The sequence below is a fragment of the Trametes versicolor genome, assembly GCF_000271585.1.
Source record: "Trametes versicolor FP-101664 SS1 unplaced genomic scaffold TRAVEscaffold_10, whole genome shotgun sequence".
Taxonomy (NCBI): Eukaryota; Fungi; Basidiomycota; class Agaricomycetes; order Polyporales; family Polyporaceae; genus Trametes; species Trametes versicolor.
The window spans coordinates 2,180,007-2,196,612 of record NW_007360330.1 but is presented as its reverse complement, the minus strand read 5'-3'; the positions used below and the strand labels follow the sequence as shown (position 1 = coordinate 2,196,612).

General features: G+C 57.1%; 6 protein-coding genes across 6 annotated transcripts; 3 read left to right on the top strand and 3 right to left on the bottom strand.

Annotated features, from left to right (window-relative positions):
* Positions 1 to 133: 133 nt before the first annotated feature.
* Positions 134 to 2,503, bottom strand: TRAVEDRAFT_172999 (Smarcc1 protein). The gene is made up of 2 exons (XM_008044254.1): positions 1,806 to 2,503; positions 134 to 1,753 (listed from the first exon to the last, which is right to left on the bottom strand). The coding sequence occupies exons 1-2, from the start codon at positions 2,484 to 2,486 to the stop codon at positions 263 to 265; spliced, it is 2,172 nt and encodes a 723-aa protein (XP_008042445.1). The 5' UTR covers positions 2,487 to 2,503; the 3' UTR covers positions 134 to 262.
* Positions 2,504 to 2,577: 74 nt separating this feature from the next.
* TRAVEDRAFT_31070 (uncharacterized protein) lies at positions 2,578 to 5,480 on the top strand. Its single transcript, XM_008043636.1, has 3 exons — positions 2,578 to 4,853; positions 4,909 to 5,238; positions 5,307 to 5,480. Exons 1-2 carry the CDS (start codon positions 2,642 to 2,644, stop codon positions 4,914 to 4,916), a joined length of 2,220 nt encoding a protein of 739 aa, XP_008041827.1. The 5' UTR covers positions 2,578 to 2,641; the 3' UTR covers positions 4,917 to 5,238; positions 5,307 to 5,480.
* A 765-nt stretch (positions 5,481 to 6,245) lies between these two features.
* On the top strand, positions 6,246 to 8,581 carry TRAVEDRAFT_130844 (cytochrome P450; the record flags this gene model as incomplete). Its single annotated transcript, XM_008044253.1, has 14 exons — positions 6,246 to 6,369; positions 6,429 to 6,526; positions 6,584 to 6,675; positions 6,737 to 6,780; positions 6,836 to 6,933; positions 6,987 to 7,166; positions 7,238 to 7,454; positions 7,505 to 7,571; positions 7,625 to 7,816; positions 7,875 to 7,904; positions 7,957 to 8,190; positions 8,245 to 8,277; positions 8,334 to 8,362; positions 8,421 to 8,581. The coding sequence occupies 14 exons, from the start codon at positions 6,246 to 6,248 to the stop codon at positions 8,579 to 8,581; spliced, it is 1,599 nt and encodes a 532-aa protein (XP_008042444.1).
* Positions 8,582 to 9,272: 691 nt separating this feature from the next.
* Positions 9,273 to 10,569, top strand: TRAVEDRAFT_74156 (alpha/beta-hydrolase; the record flags this gene model as incomplete). Its single annotated transcript, XM_008044252.1, has 3 exons — positions 9,273 to 9,736; positions 9,794 to 10,384; positions 10,445 to 10,569. 3 exons carry the CDS (start codon positions 9,273 to 9,275, stop codon positions 10,521 to 10,523), a joined length of 1,134 nt encoding a protein of 377 aa, XP_008042443.1. The 3' UTR covers positions 10,524 to 10,569.
* A 1,013-nt stretch (positions 10,570 to 11,582) lies between these two features.
* TRAVEDRAFT_131410 (uncharacterized protein) lies at positions 11,583 to 12,899 on the bottom strand (the record flags this gene model as incomplete). The annotated part of the gene is made up of 6 exons (XM_008044251.1): positions 11,583 to 11,920; positions 11,975 to 11,987; positions 12,032 to 12,197; positions 12,366 to 12,464; positions 12,622 to 12,699; positions 12,832 to 12,899. Coding segments are annotated over 6 exons (762 nt in total), but the record flags the coding sequence as incomplete, so codon positions are not given.
* Positions 12,900 to 13,779: 880 nt separating this feature from the next.
* TRAVEDRAFT_39560 (uncharacterized protein) lies at positions 13,780 to 15,041 on the bottom strand (the record flags this gene model as incomplete). The annotated part of the gene is made up of 10 exons (XM_008043677.1): positions 13,780 to 13,805; positions 13,867 to 13,930; positions 13,983 to 14,111; positions 14,184 to 14,254; positions 14,319 to 14,451; positions 14,527 to 14,550; positions 14,613 to 14,614; positions 14,667 to 14,778; positions 14,841 to 14,929; positions 14,984 to 15,041. The coding sequence occupies 10 exons, from the start codon at positions 15,039 to 15,041 to the stop codon at positions 13,780 to 13,782; spliced, it is 708 nt and encodes a 235-aa protein (XP_008041868.1).
* Positions 15,042 to 16,606: the final 1,565 nt, after the last annotated feature.

The following is a 16,606-nucleotide window of genomic DNA, read 5'->3' as shown; positions in this document are numbered from 1 at the left end:
CGCTGAGCCCATCTGTATCTGCAACGGTGTATGTCCCTTTTCAACTTGGCGATGATGATCTTGAAGTTTTCTGTTTGCAGATTGCTTTGCTCGAGCTGTAGAACTCATAGGCACACAAATCCGGGCATAGCAAGAATACAACACAATAATGTATAGGCTCAGGAGCAAAATACACACGAAAAGTAGGTACGAAGCAACGATGGAACATTAATCACAGCGAAAAGACGTAGAAAAACAGATATCGGTCCGCAACTGCACACCACTAGCTCAACTGCGCGATGTTCCCGCCGCTCACCGGGCCCTGGTCACCGTCCGCAGGAGCGCCACCTTGCACTTCATTCACCTTCGTACCCTGCCCACTCACGCCTAGACCGGTTTGGGCTTGCGCAACAGCGTTCGCGAGCCCGGGATTCGGCGTCGCGCCATGCTTCGCGAGCTCGCTCTTGACATTGTCGAGCAACCGCCTCAGGTTGACGCGTTCGTTGACCAAAGCCATCCGCGCGCTCTCGAGGCTCTTCCGCTCGTCCTCGAGGAGTTCTTCAAGTTCCTCGAACTGCGCAGTCTTCAGCTCCAGCTTGGTGAGCGTGAGCTTGATGAGTGACGCGAGGGTCGAGCGGATCTGGAGGTCCTCCGCGTCGGCGAGCGCACCCGCTGCCTTCGACGCGGACTTGAGCGCGAGGTCTGCCGCGCGGACGACCTTCGAGTGCGGGATGGCCTTGGCCGCGCGCTGCGCCTGCGACTCGCCCCCGGTCTGTGCGTCGACCTGCATGTCGTCCTGCGCGGTCTGGCCGTCCGTGCTCTGCGCGACCTCGCCCGACTTCTCCGCGCCCTCCTCCTTCGGCTTGTCCTCTTCCATCTTCTCTTCGTCTTTCTTCTCACCCTCCTCGGGTGTGCTGTCCGCTTTGATACCCTCCTTTTGGTCCTCTTCCGGCGCCACCTTCGTGTCGCCGTCCGTGAGCTGGTGTAGGGCCGTCTTCGCGGCCTCCGCTGCGACGCCGGGACTGATGACGCCCGCGAGGAACGCAACCACGCTCATGACAGGGTTGTCTGCCTGCTCGAACGGAACGCGCGCGTAGCGAAGGGGGCCGAGGTCGCCCTCCGCGGAAACATAAGGATCCTCGATAGGCAGCTGGAGGAACTTGCGAATGCACTGCTGCGCGGAGCGAGTGCCTACATGTTCTTCGATGGCCGACCAGTCGTCGTCATACATCTCGACGCCTTCAAGCAGGAGCAAAATCTCCTGGTCCGTCCAGTCGTCGTCTGCGGCCGCGCCCGCCGCCTGGTGCACGCCGTTCGCACTCGTCGTACTTGTCAGCTTGACGAAGTCGCCGCTGTACATGTGGGATGGGAAGCGGCCGTCGAGGTAGCAGGGCGGACAGAGCTCAAAGTTCTTCTGCTTGAGCGAATGGTACCTGACAGACGTGCAGTCGACGCCACAGGTGTCGCACTGGTACTTGATGGTCGTGGGGTTGTCGCCGGAGATACCATTCGCGCCGTTTGCAAGAGACGCGGCCTCAGTGGAGGAGACAGGACGCGAAGACTTGGCTGAAGTCTGGTATATCGAGTTCCGAAGTTCGAGGGATGCGGGAGTGGGGGAGGGCTTCGTGGCGCCGTTGACAGCGGCCTGAGCATTCGGGTCCTTTGGCCGTGTTCCAGGGTGGAGAGACTGAAGACCACGGGGAGTGTCGAGGATGACGCGGAAGTGGCCAGTGAAGGGGGGTGCGAGCGCGGCAGGTCGCTGGTCTGGGTCGATCTGAGAGGGCCTGAGCAACGCAGGGGCCGCTAAGACACGCATATATCCGTACCTGGTAGTTTATGAGACCCCATTGCTCGAGGAACGCGTGGACGCGCATGATCGCGCACACGTCTCCCGCCAGGTTTCTGCGGCACGCGGTGACCGTCAAGTACTCCGAAGGCCTGAGACGGTACGTGTTGATCATGAAGTCGCGGTAGTCTTTATAGATCGCGGGTGTCTTGGACCGGTGTCGCGAGTTGAAGAACTCGGGGAGCGCCCTCCGTTCAATGGGGTGGATTTTCGACATGTCGAACCACGCCGCGTAGGAGGGAATGATGACTTCGTGCGTCTGGGCGGCGAGGTACTTGCGAGCTTGCTCTTCGAGACGAAGTCGCGTGGCTTCAAGTTGGGCGGGGTCCTCGTCGTCGTTCTCGTCCGCGGATTCGACCTCCTCATCAGCGGCGTCCGCGCCCTCCGCCATCGACACGTCTCCACTGTCGTCCACGCCTTCACCATCGCCATCTGCCTTGAGAAGACGCGCGGGGACCGCGCTCGCGGGCTCCGACGAAGATCCTACGTGTGCGGGTGGCAAGTTGCCAATGTCGCCGCCCTGTATCGGCTCGAGTTCGCTGCGCTTTCCCGCCGCGTTTTCAGGGTCGACGGGGGTGACTCCTTGATTGACCGTGAGGCGGATGCGCTTGGCCTCAGACGAGCTGGGCGCCGGCGACGCTGTTCGTTTTGGCGAGGACATGGAGGTTGAGGTGAAACAGCACGGCGCTTTAAGCGCCCGCTTATGCGCTGTGTCCAGCCTTGAGGCGCTGGTCCCGACGACGACCCCCACCACGACGGCGACCACGACATCGACGAGCTCGAAGGCTCTCTGGCTGTACTTTCCGACCTTGGCCCATGGCATCATGGGTGCTCGCGCACCCGCCATGGCATGCACTTGCTCGGGTACGGCTCCGTTGGGACGTCTTCGTCAAGCCTGGCACATGGACTAGCAAACAATTTCTGAGCACGCCTCCGCTCTCGGCCGAGACCCCTGCTATGCGGGAGGTGAAGACGTACCCTTATCCAGCAACGGCGCCGGATACTACGCTGTTCGAGGAGACCACGGACGAATACTACGCAGCGGAGGGAGACACGCAGGCGCATACAGGGCTCTATCCATCGCATGCGGAGGTCAATCATCCAAGCACCATGCTGGAGAACCTTGTGAAGGAAAGAAACTACGCAGATGCCACGCGAGTTCACGCCGAACTCCTCGAATTAGGTGTCGAAATACCCTTCCACCCCGTCTACCACTTCGCCGCACGCCAAGCCCTCCTCAACCCAGCGCTCTCCCAGCGGGAGCGGCTGGAAAGTTTCGTAAAGTGGTGGTCGCTCTTTCCGCCGCGGAGGGAAGTCAGGGAGCCTCTTCGGGCGATTGGCAGCGTCCTAACAGACCTACTTCGCAACGACGCGGTTCCCGACATACCCTTGATCGTACGGTTCGCCCTCCTCGCTGCCTCGAAGGGATATGCTCGCGCTGTCTACCGGCAGGTCATCCCGGTTATTGCCAGCTACGCTCCCAGCGATGTCCTATTACACTTCCTCGGAGAGTTCCTCGCCGCCGTACGGCAGTTCAAGACGTCAATTGTCCGCGACGGCAAGGCCTCCGAGAGTGCTGCAAGTCGTACGCTCCACATTCAACCCTCATTCATCTATGGCATCACACTCCTAGAGCTAGTTCGCATAGGCAAGACTGGTGTCGCCCTTGAGGTGTTACAACTAGTGCGTTCTCGTGGCATCCGCTACCACTACATCCTCTGTTTTCTCCGTGAAGAGGCAGATGCCAATGTTGTCGCCACAGTCATGTCGCTGTGTAAAGCTCGGCAGGCGCAGTCGTCGTGGCTCGAAACCCCCGCCAAGGACGCTATCTTGCCTTCCTGGAAACCCCCCTCTAGTCCAACGCGACAACCAGAGACAGTTGCCACCCCTTCCCTCGACCCTTTGCAATCTCCGACGGACGACGCGGCTGCATCTGCATCTGATTCCAACGAAATGCAAGCGTTGGTCACGATAACGAGATCTCTCAAGCATGCCCTGTCTTCAGGAACTCTATCTCTGTCTTCGGAGTCGCTCCAGCGGGTTCTAGCGGCCTATAGAGCGGCTGGGCGGTCGACGCTCCTACGCCGGCTTCGCGTCCTCGCCTACCGACACCATGAGATCGTTCCGACCTGGGCCCTCGCGGAGATGGTAAACCACGACCATTGCCACCGTTCCCTTTACACCATCATGGAGGAGTTCGAATCCCATTTCTACCTGGTCGGCGTTCCACGAGGCTTCACCGATGAATTGTGGAAAGCGCGCGGCAACGGGCCAGCGCGGAATCGTCCTCAGATTCATCGCAAGTACTTCCCTACGGCCAAGCACACACACTTTGTCTGGAGGGTCTTCCTTGCCAGAGCCCGTGGACGCGCGCAGGTAGAACGACTCTACCTGCAGCTCCTGGAGGATGTGGCAGCGTCTCGTGACATCCCTGCGCTCGCTGTACCACGCATAGCCTGCCTGCCATCTTGGAAGCCAGCCACGGACCCTGCGGTGTTCATACGCCCCATCCCTCCTCCGAGCCTGTTCGGCGTCGGCCACTTTGCTATCTTCATGAAGGCTTTCGATCGGCTTGATCTACCCAAGGTCGCTGCGCGTGTCATCATCGACATGTACTCGTTAGGGTTCGGGCCCGATTCGGGGCTCGTCGCTCCCTTCTTGTCGTCTCTGCGCTACCTGCCGTCGGACCACCCTCCCACCAAGGCCTTGGACTTTTTCGAGAAAGCCCTACAGAACGCTAGCCAGGGCGGGTTTTCGGCCGAGCAGGCACAGTCTCAGGCGAACTCGCACTCATCAAGCTCGGGGGACGAACGCGACACACTGAAAACGCGGATGCTTGCCTTTGTGTACGGCGGCGTGATGCGCCGGCTGCTCCTCGATGGGCGTGACGCGGAGGCTGTGGAAGTCGCTCGACGTTTCGTTGCTAGCGTGCCGCCCCTTCGAAACCCCAGCCGTTTCATCGAGGAAGTCCTACGTGAGCCCGTCATCGCTTGCGCATTGGCATCTGAACCAGAGTCGATGTCTCCGGGTGAGCCCATCTGCTTGAACTAGAAGTATCAATCACTCACCATCGTTGAACACAGTGCCGTAGTGCGCGCGGTCACACAGCTCGCTCCGCCTCACGCGTGTGGCACCCACGCTCGCTGAAGGCCCATATGCCGTCACCCGTCCACTGCCTCCCGACGGAAAAGGATGTCACACTAGGCTCCTGGGAATCGCAGTCTGTCGGCCCCGCGATATGGTCTCGTCGCCAAGGATAGGGCCGCGGTGGGTTTGCAAACCCTTGGGCCTTTGCGGCGGGGGCAGCATCATCAAACACTGTCGGCCGGATGGGGCCAGAGGAGCGTCCTCGTTGGATAGGAGAGGAGGACAAGCGTAGGCGAACGAGTAGAAACATGTGTAGCCCATCCATGGTATGTCCGCTCACATCCCTCTGTGTGGGCTTTTATTCACTGTGTACGTTTTCATCTTGACGATTTAGTTCATCTCAATGCAATACTCGTTGCTTGGCTTAATGGTCCGTGTTCGAATGAGAGCTAATTGCGATGACAAGCCTTCGTGCTAGAACGACGGCGACGTACGTCCTCTGCCCGACAAGAACCTCCCCCTTTGTGAGGCCGCGATCGCGCTCTGCCGGCACCCCGTTTCGCGATGCTCGGACCGCCCTTAGCGAGCTCGGTGGTAAGCCAATGTGCGGGATCTCCCGCTCGAAGCCGAGAACCATCATGGTATTCCCGTTCAATCCCATCAACCTCGGCTGCACGCTCCGGACTGCTGCTGCATGCCCGCGGGGCCGCGAGGGGGACTGTGGTTCGGTGAGCTTCCTCCACACACATATCGTGATTATCCTTCTGTTGAGTGCCGCCAGAAGCCAACATAAGTGCCTTGTTGCAAGGCACATGTCATTGTACAGTGCATCCACCGTGTCAGATGACGTCTTATTTCCGTATGGAGAAGTCGCCTTGTGTTGAATGTGTTCGATCCACGCTGCCGGTGCGTGTTGACCAACATTCGTCCGTCCTCATGCTGCCTCCACCCGTGCTTCTGGGCTTCGCCGTAAGTTTAACGCGGGCGGAGGCGAGGGTTGGACACCTCTCCTTTGCATGTTTCGTGTACGCTTATATGACACATTGATCAGTACTAACTCCAACAGCGCACGGCATTATCAGCACCCTGTGCGCTCGGTTATCGAGCACGGGCGCACGATGTGTCCTCATTCAAGGCTAGACTACGCCGCTTCTGTCTCCGCGCTGTAGACGGCCACAGTTCTGTTGATTGATTGTCACGGTTTCTACCGATGTCGGAGTTTCCAAAACCACAACTGGGAGCTTTAAGAAGCACCGACGTATCGCCAGTGAATACATCTCCCCATTCGCGCCCTCATACCAGCTCAGTGGCGCGCCTCTGCTCGAGATAAGACATGCTTCTGTATCTCGTCATCGCGGGCGGGGTCGCTTGGGGTCTATGGACGCTGCTACGTCCGCTCTTTGTGAAGTCGCCATTGGACGTCGTCGCGGGTCCTCCATCCACGTCGATCGTAGCTGGTACGTAGGTTCTCAATCTCGATATACTGCGCATCGGCGATCTAACGAGTATCCGATAGGTAATCTTGGCGAGCTCTTCGACTCGGAAGCTTGGGGATTCCACGACAAGGTCTCCAGCCAGTACGGGGGCGTTGTGAAGATTAATGCCGTATTGGGGGTGAGTCGTACTTTGTCGTATGGTCATGCTGTATATGCTAAACCACGGGCGTTGTAGCGCAAGTGGCTCTATGCATTCGATCCCGCTGCCTTGCAGAGCATCGTTCTTAGAGAGCAAGGCACATATGATCAGATTGAGTGGCTCATCCGGTAAGAGACATGAGGACAGATATCTGTATCCGCTATGGCCATTTGACCGACCTACTTTCAGATCCAACAACATGCTGCTTGGCTCGGGTCTCTTGAGTGTCCTTGGTATGCATTATGTTCCGTCATTTGCGCCCATAAAGACGCCTGACGTTTTCCTCAGGTGACACGCACCGCAAACAGCGCAAGATGCTCATGCCTGTGTTTTCGGCTAAGCACCTACGTGATCTTACACCCGTCTTTTACGAAGTCACGAACAGGGTGAGTGATATCTTCCATTAAGATAACGTCCTGCATTTTCATCGTGGACCCAGCTTGTCGATGCGATTTCACAACGTGTCCAAGACGCCCCTCGGGATCTCGACATGCTCGAGTGGATGGGCCGGACTGCTCTGGAGATCATCGGCCAGGCTGGAATGGGGCACTCGTTCGATTCTTTGACAACAGACGATGCAACGGATCCGTTCACCAGGGCTGCAAAAGACTACCTGTACGTGTTCTCTCTACGTCTATCATAAATGTCATCTGATGAACAGCCGGAAGGCCTCTGTCGTTCACTCCTGAGATGATGATTGTGCGGCAAACTTCACCACTCCTCCTTCAGCTGGGTCCAGCTTGGCTCCGGCGCTGGATTGTCGACCGCATTCCCATCCCACGGACACAGAAGCTGAAGCGCGTGGTTGATATCTTGCACCAGACGTCGGTGAAGATCATCGAGGAGAAGAAGGCTGCCCTCCAGAAAGGGGAGTATGCCGCCGGCAAGGACATCATGAGCGTGTTGCGTAAGTCCCGCTCATGACTACTGGAAGGGCATGTCTAACCGAGTGGACAGTCAAGGCCAACATGGCCGTCGAGGAGGCCGACCGGCTACCAGATGAGGAGATTGTAGGACAGATCAAGTGCGTCGTTCCTCAGGCCACGCCTCTACTAGTTTAACCTAAGCCCGCTATAGCACCCTCCTGTTCGCGGCTACGGACACAACATCACACGTCATGGCGCAAGTCCTACAGCTCCTTTCCGAACACCCCGATGCACAAGCCAAAGTCCGAAGGGAGATCTTGGAAGCGGGCGACGGGTACATTCCTTACGAGAAGCTGCACTCGCTACCCTATCTCGATGCGATCTGCAAGGAAACGCTACGCATGTAGGCACCTTCCTTCCTCTCCCGATGCTTCTGCCGCTAAACAAGACGATCATTCCAGGTACCCGCCAACTCCCATCGTACTACGCGAGTGAGTGTTCATCGCACCTTCCGCCATCCCATACCGTCTCACACAGTCGCAGGGCATTCCGCGACACGACTCTTCCTCTCTCTCAGCCTATGCGCGGTAGCGATGGGTCTATGCTCAGCCACATCCCCATCCCCAAGGGCACCAACATGCTCGTCGGCGTTCGGGCGTGCAATCGCAATAAGGCGCTATGGGGCGAGGACGCCGAGGAGTGGAAGCCCGAGCGCTGGCTCGCGCCCCTCCCAAAGGCCGTGGAAGACGCGTCTATTCCTGGAGTGTACTCCAACCTGTATGCAAATTCAGTCTCATGTGGCGCTGTGCATGTGCTGACCGTTTTGCGCAGCATGACGTTCGTTGGTGGAGGCCGGTCTTGCGTGTGAGTGTCATATGTCCTCCCATACACCTCGCAAGGCACTTACCGATCGCACGCAGCGGCTTTACCTTCTCACAGCTGGAGATGAGTACGTTTTCGTCTATATCATTCTCTGCGTGTGTTCGATTCCTGACGAATCGCCGCAGAGGTCGTATTGTCGAGCTTGCTCGCCAACTTTACCTTCCAACTGTCCGAGAAGCCCATCTTCTGGCACATCTCAGCGATAACCTTCCCGAGCGCGGCCAAGGACAGCCTGAAGCCAGAGATGTGGCTCAAAGTCGGACGGTGCACCGGCGAGGCCGCATGACGGCGCGAGCGAGGCCGAGTACTACTTACTAGTAGCGCACATTGAGGATATAGGTTTGAGTACTGTAAAGCTGTCAATAACACCCCTGATATCGTATAGTGCTGGACAATACCCAGGATGCGACGAGGTTTCCGAGAAGGCCGTTCAAAGACGTTGCGTCAATAGGGACCACTCACCCTGGCCGGCCCAAACCCGGTGAGTTACCCTCGGCGTCTGATTCTGAACAGGGCCCTGGCGGATATGATAATCTTGAAGCCGGATTAACAATTGCCCCCAGGTGAGTCTCAGATGAGAGGGTTTGTAATCGTTGATGTATGCAGATCACCTAAGCGCCGCATAGAGGAATGTAACCAACAAGCTATGTCAGTAAGTGCCGGCTTAGAGACAGCCCTATCGCTTACACATCTGCCGCATGGACAGGCAACATCAAATTCGCTGTTTCACTCCGAGCCGCATTCATGATCACTCATTCGCTCGCTCACCCACTCATGCGGCAGTTGTGCAGACGGCCAACAGACGGCCTCCTCGCTCGTGCCGTGCATGATGCAGTGGCGCATCGATGAGGCCTCCGGCCATCGTCAGTGGGATACTTAAGTGACCACGAGAAACCGGTCCAACTCGTCCTCAGGTCACCCACAAAAGTACCTACCGGCCCCTTCCCTCCTTCCTACCTTCCTTCCTATCCTACAATATGCGCAGCTTTATTGCCTCTGCACTCCTCGGTGTTCTCGCTGTCACCGCACACGCCCTTCCCTCCACCACCAGCGTCCAAACTACTGCGTCATCATGCCGCGAGGTCACTATTCCCGTCACAGTTAGCGTGCCCCGCTTCATCATTAACACGACTATCGCGGACGACTGGGATGCGGTTACGCTCGCGCTGAACCTGACCCAACGCGACGTCAACACAACCGCGGACCCTCTTCCCATCTCCGGCAAGACGTCCGGGCCGGTCAACAGCACGTACCGCATCGGTGCTACCGTTTGCGGCTCGGGAGGTCCGACTCTGATCCTCACCCACGGCATCATCGAGTCCAAGCTGTACTGGCGACCGAACTTCCCGGGCGCACTCAAGTATAGCTTCGTCGACGCTGCGGTCGCCCAGGGATACTCGGTCCTCAGCTATGACCGCATTGGCGTCGCCACATCTGGCATGTAAGTACATGTCCCGCCTCGGTGTTTTCCGCCGCGCCTGACCTGTCTGTTTCACAGAGTCGATCCTCTCAACGATGCCCAGTTCCAAGTCGAGTCGGCTGTATTGAGCGCGCTCACCCAATACGCGCGCAAGACGATGAACGCTACGCAAGTCGCGCTCATCGGACACAGCTATGGGTCGTACATCTCCGTCGCGGCCGCGTCCGACGTACAGGCGAGCGGTGCCATCGACGCGGTGGTCCTCACGGGCTTCAGCGGTACTGTGCAGTACTTCGCGCCCTTCGTCGCCGGGGCAGCTCTGCGCGTCGCGCGTACGCTGAACCCCCTGCGTTGGGGCCGCCTAGCGTCCTCCTACCTCACGTCCGCCGACCGCTTCGCCCTCGCCTACGTCTACTTCGCAGGCAACTTCAGCCGCGCTGTCGCCGACTGGACTTTCGCGGTCGAAGCTGAGCCCTTTGCGCTCGGAGAGCTGCCCTCCCTCCTCGACACGCAGATCGCCTTCGACCACGTCACTGCGCCGGTCTTGGTCCTCCAGGGCCGTCATGACGTCTCGGCGTGCGGTGGTGACTGCGTGGGCTTGCTGGACGCGACAGCGGCGCTTTTCACCGGCTCGAAGGGTGTTCAGACCGTCGATAATCTGCCTGCTGGGTGAGTCCCTTCTGTTTCTTTTGTTCATAGGGCGCTCGCTGACATTACCGGGAATTACAGCCACGACCTCTTCCTGCACGAAGTGGCGCCCCAGGCGTTCAAGATCGTTTTCGACTTCCTGAAGGCGCAGGGTGTTTGAGCGCGACATGTGCGCGTTCTCCCGTATGGGAAGGACGGGGGCCCTTGGTGTACCTTGCATCAAGACAGCAAGAAGCTGTTTCCCTTCCCTGCATACTACATTACATTGTACCTACTTCACTTAGTAGTCGTCGAGGCTGATCTTTTATTATCAGTGCTCGCTTATCTGTCGTGTCTATCCCCAAATATCATACACTACTGAGGTACAATACTTCGTGGAACATCTGTGCGGTGCCCCAGAGTTTCACGAGTGATCGACATTTTATGTACGAGTGCTGTGCCTATTGCGTGAAAGCACGCGCGATAGCCGAGAGCTGCGGGCTGGGCGTGGCGAACGTGGGAGCGGTTGCGGTCGCGGAGGACACGGTGACCGTGGTGACGAGAAGCGCGGCATTGGTTTCTGTGGAGCCCTACGACGAGCAGGTGAGAGCTTCTGTCTCATCGCTAAGTTGAGCAGGGCCACATTGCGTCGTACTATCTAATGCAGAGCAAGTGCCAGTGGGCGTAGTACGACGTTGAGCACAAACGACTGTACATGTATGAGGGTGTGGTGACGGTGGACCTATAACGTACAACAAGTCGGAGTCTCTATCTACTAGGCGACGTCCCTGCCAAATGTCTGGAAGACGGCGAATCCTCTCCCCGCTCCAGCCAGTCCGCGTCGACTGGATCCGATTGGCTCTCGTTCTGTAGATATCGCGAGGTCGACTCCTCCGTTTGCTCCTCCGAAGTACACTCGCTCCCATGGTAAACGAAAGTAGGGGGAGGGATGAGCTCAATCGAGTCGATGCGATGCGGAAACGAATGCCGGCTGGGCTGGGGAGGTGGATCGAGGGCGTACAGACCGTCTAGGTAGGAGTCAGACTTGTGCCCGTTGTGTGTATCCGAGGCATGAGCGCATAGCAGTGTCAGGTCGAGCCGTTCGCGCCGGGTGGCTACGCTACGGACGCTGAGCAACAAATGGCATCCCTGTTTGGATGTCAGCGGTCATTGCGCTTGTGCTTGCAGTGAGGCTCACAGAGTAAGAAAACACCGCAGATATCCACCTATAGATGACGCGTCAGTAGTGATCCCACGCGTGTTCAAGAAATATGCGACGAACGTAGAAGTCGCGGTTGAGGCCCAACTGACGTCCAGAAACTGAGTTACGATGCAGACGAGCATGAAAGCTAGCAGCCACCATGTCAGCGTGTACATCGATGGCTCCAAGCATCATACTGACCGAACGCGCTAAAAGCGAGGGGTCAGCCGTGCGTTCGCCCTCGGCCAGTGGAGGTACGTACATTGCGAAGTAGGCACTCCCATCCCGGAAAAGTCGGTAAATTAGTGGAGTCTGTTCCAAACGGCCGTATGATATGCACTTCGCAGTATTAAGGCAGAACAGCAGGGCTATACCCGCTTGTTAGCCGCGCGGCCGGATAACGAGGTCAGAGCGATCTCACTTTCGAACACAAGAATCGGGGCCCTGAGATTCGTTGAGCGTGAGTGTACTCTGTGATAGAATCGCACGTACCAGCACAGTTTATTCCAAAATATATCCGTAGGAAAGAAGCAGCCCTTTAGCGGCCAATCCGACGGGAACGGTCGCGACTCGGCGTAGATACGAGGGTATATTATCCCGTTGATGGCGGCTGCTGTCTGGGGAAGATTCAGAAGCCAGACACGTTTAGCTTTTCTTCGCGACATACCGCGGCTTCGACTGGAGGAATATCAGCATATAGTCTGCTTCTATATAGCGTAGCGACTCACAGGCGAAGGCAACCAGTAGCAGCGTGCGGACTAACGGCGCATCAGTACACTGATGATGTATACATGATATGAGTCTCCCTTACCTTTCTTAGACCGCCCATAGAGGGCGTCAATCCTCAGCATCAAGCTCAGCTCGACGCTCAAAATTAAGCACGAGTCGAGGATGAGCGAAGTAATGAGTTGACCATTACAGCTGTAACGCCGAACGTCAAGCTTCGGCAAGTCGCCTCGTAGTGTAAATGACGTACTATGCTGGGAGGAGGCCCGAGGCGAGCGCGCTGGGGACGCCACTTCGTAAGCACTCGTGGAAGGTGAAGTCCCAGGTCGCGAAGGAGCGAGAGGCTACTCACAATTGCCCGAATATTCCCACATATCTCGAAACAAGATAGAGGAACTTTGGAAGCGTGTTGGCAGACCTACACCCAGTTCTTCGAAAGGCTCTCCAACGAAGTCGACTACAGCGCGCACCTCCACACAAACTCCACCTAGACAGGCCCGGGGCGGCAGTTGGGCGCGTGATCATGAGCGACTGTGAACCTTGGAGTGGTTCTGGGAAGCACGCGCTCACCTCCTGGTCGAACGTGGTCAACAGGTCGTACAGTAACCATACCGCCGAGGAAACTACGAAGAGAAGCAATCAGCATCTGAATTGCACGCTGCTCCCTTCGACAGCGAACGGCGCACTCACGTGTATGGATCGACTGCCCATCATGAGCGGTCCTCACGAGGTACAGGACATCGCTCTCACTCATGTGCGCCACGGCGTGCTTCACGAAAGACCGCAGGATCCACGCCCACACGCGTTCATACGGGAGAGGAGGGGAGGTGGTCGAGGGATAAGAGGAGGCCTGGGGTACGCCCTGAGCGCCGGCGCGTCGAGGTTGACGATGGCGGCAACCGTAAAGTTGGACATCTTGCCGGCGTACTAAGCGACATCCACCCTCTGTCTAGCTAAATTTGGCAGCATTGTGGCAGGTCTCCGGTCCATTTGCAATTGTATGTCTTCATCAGCCCGCCGGCGGCCGCCTATGTTCGACGCTGTGCGACTCAGATTGGCAGGCGAGCAGCCCGCGTGAGCTATCTGCATGACCGCCAAAATGTCATCCATACTAGCAGCGGACATTTCGGCCACTCTAGACCTGGAGGGTCGGTGAACACGACGTGCACTGGCTAGTTCAGCAGCATTTGGACAACGGAGCAGCCGATCCGCGCCCTCATACCGGCCTTCGATGGGTCTCCGCGGTGTTCACTTCCCCGCGTAGCAGTGATCAACACCTTCGGGATGCCAGATTCTGTAGGATGTCCTCCCAGAATCGTCAAGGTTGACACGGTGGCTGTAGATGAAATGACCGGCGAGGCACGGCGGAGCATGAAGATGCACATGCGTTCTCATACTGAAGCCTGTCTGACATGGTGAGTGAACTTCTACCGCTGCGCTACTCGCTCCACGCTCCCCCGGACAAAATCCGGACCTTGGTCCGGGACGGGTCTCCGGGCCCGGGCGACTCTCACCCGCGCCACACAGCAGGGCCCGCTGTGACAGACGCCGTTAGCAACAGATTAATTCTCTCGGCGAGTACGAGGAGAGCACTCACGGGAGGTGTATCCGGGGTAGTTAGCAGGAAGGTCGTAGATGTTGATGAGGATCCCGGGCTCGTACTGGGCCGCACGTCAGTCGCGCAGCGCCTTCAGCTCCCGCAGTGACACTTACGCCAGTGTACACGCCGGGGATGGACACCAGGGGCCCAGGCGCGCCGTCGCCGCCATTGACCACGTTCAATTGAGCGCAGCCAATATAGAACTGGGCGCCACCGACGCTAGAAGCGACGTGCAGAGCAATCTGGCAGGCGAATGACGTTAATCACTAGCGCAATTGCCCGGAATCTGGGAAAGGCCAAAAGCGGGTACGTGCCTGTTCGCCCCGGACCAAGTATTGGCCGCTCGGGAGGCTCTTAGGTATAGTGAACGTAATCTCGTTCATGCCTATGTGGCGGTCAGGTCAGGAGCCGGGAGCCTCTTTGAAGGATGTCGGAGAACCGTTGCTCACTTTCGGACGGGAACACGAGCGCCCCGTTCTCGAAGACTGGGGGGTCCTCCCAGATCTTGAACCAGGTCTGGCCGGTCCCAGCCTCCGGACTGTTGGCAGCAGGAGACGCGCGGCTCATGTAGGCCGAGAAGTACTGTCAAAAGTGGTCGACGGATATGACACCGCTTAACGCTCATTGCATGCGGTGCCACTGTGGCTGTAGACTTACCCCTGGATGGTAGAAGTCGTTGTCCTACGTCCAGTTTGAGTTTGAGTGAGCAATGACTCTAAACATAGCTAGTGACGGCGTCTTACCGCTGCAAAGAGGATGGTTAGCCCCAGAATATGCAGCCGTGATAATCCCCATACCTTTGAACCCGATCGTGGAGCCTGCCTCTACAGTGGCGATAGATGTCTGCCCCGGAGTCGCGTTCATGTCGAGCTCATAGCAACGGAACTCGGTGGAGTTGACGTCCGTAATCTACGTCAACGTGTGTCTTATTAGAACCCTCGACGCCGCAGCGTATACCAACTGCTCCTTACCGGCGCATTGCTGTAGTGGTTTTGGGTGGTGCGCACGTACACCCAGTCGGCGGCCGTGGTACCATTGGCGATGAGGTCGGGAAGCGTATCTTGAACGGCGGTGGTCAGTAAAATGAAGAAGGAAGCTTGACGTCAAGACTCACAGTGTGCAGCAGCAAGCTGAGCGGCGACCACCGTGAGAGTAGCGAGGAAGGCCTTCATATTTTCGAGGAGGTGTTCGCTGTGTCGGAGACTGAGGATCAGGACCTGATGGTCTCGGTATCAGCTTTCATGTTTATATATGCGCTGCATCAGCACTCGTATGTATGAGCTGCGTGCCGCGACATAGCGAAAACCATGGCGAAGTGCACCAGAGAGCAGTATATCCGAGGAAAGCGGTCAACCGCACAACGACGACGTCGAAAATAACATGTGCGGAAGATCTCGCTGCGGGCGGGAGGCGTTGTGCAATCGACGAAGGGCACTGACACAATCACGGGGCCGTGTCTGCGAAGTATGTTGACATCACCTCAAGCCAACGATGCGACGTATTCTGGTCCCTGACGCAGCATTCCGAGCAATTGTAACTTGCACAGGCCGGACGGCATGCCAGCAAAACGTACTAGAATCCACGAACGAGTTCACCACCCCCATTCAGCAGTCGAATAGCGTCGCCTATATTTGCGGTGCCGACTGGTAGAGGGACCCTGGCGGGCCCGAACTACCGCCGCCGTTTGCTCGACGGTTTGCCCGACCGACACGCTAGAACGATCTATGCATAGCTGGAGCTATTGTTAGTCGGTCTTCATCCGTGCTGATGATATATTTACTTACTGCTAAATTAGAACCAACCGGCGCAGCGGATGAGACATGAATACATATCGTGCACTGGCAGTGCGTCAACACAGGCGCGCTTTCAACTTTGCAGAAATGCCAGCTGGTGACTGGTCGACTTCGAGCAAATTCGCCGCTAGCACTAGCCATATATGAGTAATTTGTCATGAGAAAGTTGAATAAAGCATATAGGCCGCCGGTTCGCAGTACTGGCGAAAGACGGTATGATGATGGTGGTTGAGTGGGAGGAGTAACCACGATTAGGCGCCCGTGGTGGCTGGCTCGAAAAAGACGCTCAGAGGCTCTGCCTTCGTACCACGATGCTACACGCAGGAAGAACGCGATACTTAACCCGTGTTGACACCTCGAGCTCTTGCCACCCGTTTTGAAGTTCAACCACAGCAGCGTGGGTGTCTTCGGCCCCTCATGGAGTTTGGACTCTCGGTATCCGAGCCTTTTCCCAGATCAAGCGCCCATTGGGACGGTCAACTACTGGTCAACTCTTACTATCAGTGTACGGGAAATGCAAATAGCGACATGCAATGCAAATCGCGCATTGTGCCTCGAGTGCTTGTCCGTTCGCATTCTAATTTTGGTGACCACCTGTATATATGCATCGTAAAACGTCTACGAAGTTTCAAACGGATTGACGAAGGATTGCAATGTGGAGTTGAGAAACAATGGTTTTGAGGGGCCAATGTATGCGCTGCTTGGGCGTCTGATGAATTCTGATACCTAGATCCATAGCCAGTTTCTCTACCGATAGAGCTGAAAATTCGTACATGGTCTTCCATGAAGACTCGGAATATAATCGACCAACCCGATTGCTTTCCTGAGTAGTGGTTCCCCACTGGGAGAGATGTTGCATCCCATGTCTACTCGCAGAGTGACAATTTTGAACTCCGCCGTGCACGCGAGCTTGCCTACTCGCAAGCGGTGGCTGAGTGAGGAGG

What these genes read in the sequence shown, in the direction of transcription:
- TRAVEDRAFT_172999 (XM_008044254.1), bottom strand. Translation starts at nt 2,486, where the DNA reads ATGTCCTCGCCAAAACGAACAGCGTCGCCGGCGCCCAGCTCGTCTGAG. An exon ending in GGGGTCTCATAAACTACCAG is followed by an intron (nt 1,754 to 1,805) that starts GTACGGATATAT and finishes AGGCCCTCTCAG; the next exon opens with ATCGACCCAGACCAGCGACC.
- TRAVEDRAFT_31070 (XM_008043636.1), top strand. Translation starts at nt 2,642, where the DNA reads ATGGCATCATGGGTGCTCGCGCACCCGCCATGGCATGCACTTGCTCGG.